Genomic DNA, 8,521 nt, shown 5'->3' with positions numbered 1-8,521 from the left:
CAGATGACCTATTCACAGGCCATTTTCGCGTCAGCCTGCTAGCAACGAAGGAACTGGATGGTTTACGATACTGGCTAGAAGATTTATCTCCCGACATCATCACTGCCGACCGAAACATATCGGCGTCTGCCCTGTATGACGCGGACCTTGCGCTTACTATAGGAGGAGATTGGCTAGTACTGTCCGTTGAAGTTATTTTACTGACAGGAAGCTTTCGGTGATTTGCCGTTGATGGGAGCCTAGATCCACGATGTCCCAGTACGGTGTAGTCTCTCTCGCCATTTGGAAGCTGCCCAACAGGGCGACGTGTAAAGCAGTCGATTTTATTATTAGTCCGAAGTACAAATAACGGACTACAGCCATCAGCAACAACTGTACATTCTGGGGGACCGCTTAGACTCCAACCGTTCACACCAACTCTGACGAATAAAGATAGGTTCACTGTTAGATTTCATAATTAATTGTATCTACAGTTCACCGTTATATTTCATAGCTCATTGTACCTACAGTTCACTGTTATATTTCATAACTCATGGTATCCACAGTTCACTGTTATATTTCATAACTCATGGTATCCACAGTTCACTGTTATATTTCATAACTCATGGTATCCACAGTTCACTGTTATATTTCATAGCTCATTGTACCTACAGTTCACCGTTATATTTCATAGCTAATTATATCTACAGTTCACCGTTATATTTCATAGCTAATTGTACCTACAGTTCACCGTTATATTTCATAATTAATTGTATCTACAGTTCACCGTTATATTTCATAGCTAATTGTACCTACAGTTCACCGTTATATTTCATAGCTCATGGTATCCACAGTTCAACGTTATATTTCATAGCTCATTGTACCTACAGTTCACCGTTATATTTCATAATTAATTGTATCTACAGTTCACTGTTATATTTCATAGCTAATTGTACCTACAGTTCACCGTTATATTTCATAGCTCATGGTATCCACAGTTCACCGTTATATTTCATAGCTCATTGTACCTACAGTTCACCGTTATATTTCATAACTCATGGTATCCACAGTTCACCGTTATATTTCATAGCTCATTGTACCTACAGTTCACTGTTATATTTCATAACTCATGGTATCCACAGTTCATCGTTATATTTCATAGCTCATTGTACCTACAGTTCATTGTTATATTTCATAGCTAATTGTACTTACAGTTCACCGTTATATTTCATAGCTCATTGTACCTACAGTTCACTGTTATATTTCATAGCTAATTGTACCTACAGTTCACCGTTATATTTCATAGCTCATTGTACCTACAGTTCACTGTTATATTTCATAGCTACTTGTACTTACAGTTCACCGTTATATTTCATAGCTAATTGTACCTACAGTTCACCGTTATATTTCATAGCTCATTGTACCTACAGTTCACTGTTATATTTCATAGCTAATTGTACCTACAGTTCACCGTTATATTTCATAGCTCATTGTACCTACAGTTCACTGTTATATTTCACAATTAATTGTATCTACAATTCACTGTTATATTTCATAGCTCATTGTACCTACAGTTCATTGTTATATTTCATAATTAATTGTATCTACAGTTCACTGTTATATTTCATAGCTCATTGTACCTACAGTTCACTGTTATATTTCACAATTAATTGTATCTACAATTCACTGTTATATTTCATAGCTCATTGTACCTACAGTTCATTGTTATATTTCATAGCTCATTGTTTTTACTGCTGATAAGCATATATAGTTCACTGTCATAGCTTTCCGTTCTGGTAAACATGTATTTGTAGACATTTCATTTTTTCTGAATACTCTTACATAGTAAACAGCTGTCTGTCATTGTTATTGTTTACAGCTTGTTGAACTTGTGTGAACCTTTATGCATTTTTTTCACACTTCACTGTTAGGACATTGCTAGTAAATACATGGTATGGACATTTTTTATCAAGTAGCTTTATGTTATCGTAAAGAACACAATGCTATACTACAAACTCACCCCTGACAGTTTAATCCTTCAGTCGTACACTCGCAGTGGTAACAATCCAACGTGTCAAAGGTCGACCCTGGCAAAATCTTCAATGTGGCGGTGACACCTTCTGACGTCATAAAGTACTCACAATAACGCCGAACAGTTCCATACGCTGAGGAAAACGCAAGAAAAAAAATGAAATGGAGTAAACGTACGGGATAATACATATCTAAAAAAATTAAGATATTAGAAAATGGCGAAAATGTTGTATTTCACTATTGATGTAGGTAATTATTGACATACCTGATGTAGGTAATTATTGACATACCTGATGTAGGTATTTATTTTCATACCTGATGAAGGTAATTATTTACATACCTGATGTAGGTTATTATTGACATACCTGATGTAGGTATTTATTGACTTACCTCATGTAGGTAATTATTTACATACCTGATGTAGGTAATTATTGACATACCTGATATAGGTAATTATTGACTTACCTGACATAGCTGTTTATTGACATACCCGATGTAGGTAATTATTGACATACCTGATGTAGGTAATTATTTACATATCTGAAGTAGGTAATAACTGACATACCTGAAGTAGGTAATTATTGACTTACCTGATGTAGGTAATTATTTACATACCTGAAGTAGGTAGTTATTGACTTACCTGATGTAGGTAATTATTGACATACCTGATGTAGGTAATTATGGACATACCTGAAGTAGCTATTTATTGACATACATGATGCAGGTAATTATGGACATACCTGAAGTAGCTATTTATTTACATACCTGATGTAGCTATTTATTGACATACCTGATGTTGCTATTTATTGACATACCTGATGTAGGTAATTATTGACATACCTGATGTAGGTAATTATTGACTTACCTGATGTAGGTAATAATTGACATACCTGATATAGCTGTTTATTGACATACCCGATGTAGGTAATTATTGACATACCTGATGTAGGTAATAATTGACATACCTGATATAGCTGTTTATTGACATACCCGATGTAGGTAATTATTGACATACCTGATGTAGGTAATTATTGACAAACCTGAAGTAGGTCATTATTGACATACCTGATGTAGGTAATAATTGACATACCTGAAGTAGGTGATTATTGACATACCTGATGTAGGTAATTATTGACTTACCTGATATATCTGCTTATTGACATACCTGATGTAGGTAATTATGGACATACCTGTTGTAGGTAATAATTGACATACCTGATATAGCTGTTTATTGACATACCTGATGTAGGTAATTATTGACTTACCTGATGTAGGTAATTATTGACTTACCTGATGTACGTAATTATTTACATACCTGATGTAGGAAATTATGGACATACCTGATGTAGGTAGTAATTGACATACCTGATATAGCTGTTTATTGACATACCTGAAGTAGGTAATTATTTACGTACCTGATGTAGGTAATTATTGACTTACCTGATGTAGGTAATTATTGACTTACCTGATGTAGGTAATAACTGACATACCTGATGTAGCTCTTTATTGACATACCTGATGTAGGTAATTATTGACATACCTGATGTGGGTAATTATTGACTTACCTGATGTAGGTAACAATTGAAATACCTGATATAGCTGTTTATTGACATACCTGATGTAGGTAATTATTTACATACCTGATTTAGGTAATTATTGACATACCTGATGTAAGTAATTATGGACCTACCTGATGTAGGTAATTATTTACATACCTGATGTAGGTAATTATTGACATACCTGATGTAGGTAATAATTGACATACCTGAAGTAGGTAATTATTGACATACCTGATATAGCTGTTTATTGACATACCTGATGTAGGTAATTATTGACTTACCTGATGTAGGTAATTATTGACATACCTGAAGTAGGTAATTATTGACATACCTGATGTAGGTAATAATTGACATACCTCAAGTAGGTAATTATTGACATACCTGATGTAGGTTATTATTGACTTACCTGATGTAGGTATTTATTGACATACCGGATGTAGGTAATTATTGAAATACCTGATGTAGGTAATTATTTACATACCTGATGTAGGTAATTATTGACTTACCTGATGTAGGTAATAATTGACATACCTGACATAGCTGTTTATTGACATACCCGATGTAGGTAATTATTGACATACCTGATGTAGGTAATTATTTACATATCTGAAGTAGGTAATAACTGACATACCTGAAGTAGGTAATTATTGACTTACCTGATGTAGGTAATTATTTACATACCTGAAGTAGGTAGTTATTGACTTACCTGATGTAGGTAATTATTGACATCCCTGATGTAGGTAATTATGGACATACCTGAAGTAGCTATTTATTGACATACATGATGCAGGTAATTATAGACATACCTGAAGTAGCTATTTATTTACATACCTGATGTAGCTATTTATTGACATACCTGATGTTGCTATTTATTGACACACCTGATGTAGGTAATTATTGACATACCTGATGTAGGTAATTATTGACTTACCTGATATAGGTAATAATATTGACATACCCGATGTAGGTAATTATTGACATACCTGATGTAGGTAATTATTGACAAACCTGAAGTAGGTCATTATTGACATACCTGATGTAGGTAATAATTGACATACCTGAAGTAGGTGATTATTGACATACCTGATGTAGGTAATTATTGACTTACCTGATGTAGGTAATAATTGACATACCTGACATAGCTGTTTATTGACATACCCGATGTAGGTAATTATTGACATACCTGATGTAGGTAATTATTGACTTACCTGATGTAGGTAATAATTGACATACCTGACATAGCTGTTTATTGACATACCCGATGTAGGTAATTATTGACATACCTGATGTAGGTAATTATTGACATACCTGAAGTAGGTCATTATTGACATACCTGATGTAGGTAATTATTTACATACCTGATGTAGGTTATTATTGACATACCTGATGTAGGTATTTATTGACTTACCTCATGTAGGTAATTATTTACATACCTGATGTAGGTAATTATTGACATACCTGATATAGGTAATTATTGACTTACCTGATGTAGGTAATAATTGACATACCTGAGGTAGCTCTTTATTGACATACCTTAAGTAGGTAATTATTGACATACCTGATGTAGGTAATTATTGACATACCTGATGTAGTTAATTATTGAATTACCTGATGTAGGTAATAATTGACATACCTGATGTAGCTCTTTATTGACATAACTGATGTAGGTAATTATTGACATACCTGATGTGGGTAATTATTGACTTACCTGATGTAGGTAACAATTGAAATACCTGATATAGCTGTTTATTGACATACCTGATGTAGGTAATTATTTACATACCTGATTTAGGTAATTATTGACATACCTGATGTAAGTAATTATGGACCTACCTGATGTAGGTAATTATTTACATACCTGATGTAGGTAATTATTGACATACCTGATGTAGGTAATAATTGACATACCTGAAGTAGGTAATTATTGACATACCTGATATAGCTGTTTATTGACATACCTGATGTAGGTAATTATTGACTTACCTGATGTAGGTAATTATTGACATACCTGAAGTAGGTAATTATTGACATACCTGATGTAGGTAATTATTGACATACCTGAAGTAGGTTATTATTGACATACCTGATGTAGGTAATTATTGACATACCTGATGTAAGTAACTATGGACATACCTGGTACATAGCTGTTTATTGACATACCCGATGTAGGTAATTATTGACATACCTGATGTAGGTAATTATTTACATATCTGAAGTAGGTAATAACTGACATACCTGAAGTAGGTAATTATTGACTTACCTGATGTAGGTAATTATTTACATACCTGAAGTAGGTAGTTATTGACTTACCTGATGTAGGTAATTATTGACATACCTGATGTAGGTAATTATGGACATACCTGAAGTAGCTATTTATTGACATACATGATGCAGGTAATTATGGACATACCTGAAGTAGCTATTTATTTACATACCTGATGTAGCTATTTATTGACATACCTGATGTTGCTATTTATTGACACACCTGATGTAGGTAATTATTGACATACCTGATGTAGGTAATTATTGACTTACCTGATGTAGGTAATAATTGACATACCTGATATAGCTGTTTATTGACATACCCGATGTAGGTAATAATTGACATACCTGAAGTAGGTGATTATTGACATACCTGATGTAGGTAATTATTGACTTACCTGATGTAGGTAATAATTGACATACCTGACATAGCTGTTTATTGACATACCCGATGTAGGTAATTATTGACATACCTGATGTAGGTAATTATTGACTTACCTGATGTAGGTAATAATTGACATACCTGACATAGCTGTTTATTGACATACCCGATGTAGGTAATTATTGACATACCTGATGTAGGTAATTATTGACATACCTGAAGTAGGTCATTATTGACATACCTGATGTAGGTAATTATTTACATACCTGATGTAGGTTATTATTGACATACCTGATGTAGGTATTTATTGACTTACCTCATGTAGGTAATTATTTACATACCTGATGTAGGTAATTATTGACATACCTGATATAGGTAATTATTGACTTACCTGATGTAGGTAATTATTGACTTACCTGATGTAGGTAATAATTGACATACTTGATGTAGCTCTTTATTGACATACCTGATGTAGGTAATTATTGACATACCTGATGTAGGTAATTATTGACTTACCTGATGTAGGTAATAATTGACATACCTGAGGTAGCTCTTTATTGACATACCTTAAGTAGGTAATTATTGACATACCTGATGTAGGTAATTATTGACATACCTGATGTAGTTAATTATTGAATTACCTGATGTAGGTAATAATTGACATACCTGATGTAGCTCTTTATTGACATAACTGATGTAGGTAATTATTGACTTACCTGATGTAGGTAATAATTGACATACCTGACATAGCTGTTTATTGACATACCCGATGTAGGTAATTATTGACATACCTGATGTAGGTAATTATTGACATACCTGAAGTAGGTCATTATTGACATACCTGATGTAGGTAATAATTGACATACCTGAAGTAGGTGATTATTGACATACCTGATGTAGGTAATTATTGACTTACCTGATGTAGGTAATAATTGACATACCTGACATAGCTGTTTATTGACATACCCGATGTAGGTAATTATTGACATACCTGATGTCGGTAATTATTGAAATACCTGAGGTAGGTAATGATTTACATACCTGATGTAGGTAATTATTGACTTACCTGATATGGGTAATTATGGACATACATGATGTAGGTAATTATTGATTTACCTGAGGTAGGTTATTTATTTTTGCATTTCGATGATCAAAAATAATTAACAACTTACCTGATTGTTTTACTTTAAGTGGCCCTTTCCAATCAACAGCGAAAACTCCGTTGATATTCAGAAATATAGAAACGGGAATGATCACAAATACTATCATTTCTTCGTAACAGTGAATTGACCGCAAGCCTAAGTTACACTAAGAGATACTGATGGGTTGCCGGGCGGCGTCTGTATTTATAGTCACTGTGTCATGTTTTCGGTATAGATATGCATTTATCACAGTCGTATTTTCCACCTATGCATGGGATGATGAAGGAGACTGGAGTCAATAGCGTTGTTTACTTTCATTGTAGCTAAAATACACAACGACTATATCCCGGGGCGTTTCTGTTTACGTCCGAACCTTTACTACGCAGGACCAAATACGGGGAGGAGCCGACTATCTACCAGTCAAGGTCAAAACTCAAGTTCAAAGAATCACGAAAATGGTTTCGGTATCACGTTTTTTGGGTAGGTAAGAGAGAGGTTCTAATTCACAGTCACACTAGAGTACTGTTGCGTGGTGTCGGGTAGCTTTAGTCGTAATCACATAATATTGTTTTCTGAATGTCAAGGCGGGACAATAATATGATGCAAGCAAAACCACATCTAGTAACACCAAATTTTGTTTGTAACCCAGAGGGCTTGTAAACACGACATGGCGTTCTCTGTGGGAGGTGCAAGGTTCCGAGAGATAGTCGCAATAGAAAAATATGCAGGTGAGGTGTTACAGAGGGTGATTACTGACAAGGGAAAAAGACCTCTCGTGAACCTAAGGACGTCGATTCAACGTAATAAATAGCTTTGTCACTTGATGGATCGCGCGCCGCATGTCAGTGGGAGTGTAGACAAATACCAACTGGTACAGCTGGAAAATCTGCAAAAGTGTAACCAGTGATTACTGCACCCATATAATCACTATCTGAACCGGTGTACAGGTTGATTACTGCACCAAGATAAATATTATCTGAACCGGTGTATAGGTTGATTACTGTACCAAGATAAATATTATCTCAACCGGTGGACAGGTTGATTACTGCACCAAGATAAATATTATCTCAACCGGTGTATAGGTTGATTACTGCACCCAGATAAATATTATCTGAACCGGTGTACAGGTTTATTACTGCACCAAGATAAATATTATCTCAACCGGT

General features: G+C 34.5%; 1 protein-coding gene across 1 annotated transcript; it reads right to left on the bottom strand.

Annotated features, from left to right (window-relative positions):
* Window positions 1-239: 239 nt before the first annotated feature.
* LOC132559724 (beta-microseminoprotein-like) lies at window positions 240-7,482 on the bottom strand. Its single transcript, XM_060224349.1, is given in 4 exon segments — window positions 240-271; window positions 274-419; window positions 2,000-2,144; window positions 7,386-7,482. Coding segments are annotated over 4 exon segments (420 nt in total).
* Between the last annotated feature and the right edge of the window lie 1,039 nt (window positions 7,483-8,521).

This window comes from Ylistrum balloti, unplaced genomic scaffold (assembly GCF_031769215.1).
Source record: "Ylistrum balloti isolate Yb309-2 unplaced genomic scaffold, AGI_CSIRO_Ybal_v1 Utg370958, whole genome shotgun sequence".
Taxonomy (NCBI): Eukaryota; Metazoa; Mollusca; class Bivalvia; order Pectinida; family Pectinidae; genus Ylistrum; species Ylistrum balloti.
Note: the sequence above shows the minus strand (reverse complement) of the source record. Positions and strands in the feature narration are given on the sequence as shown.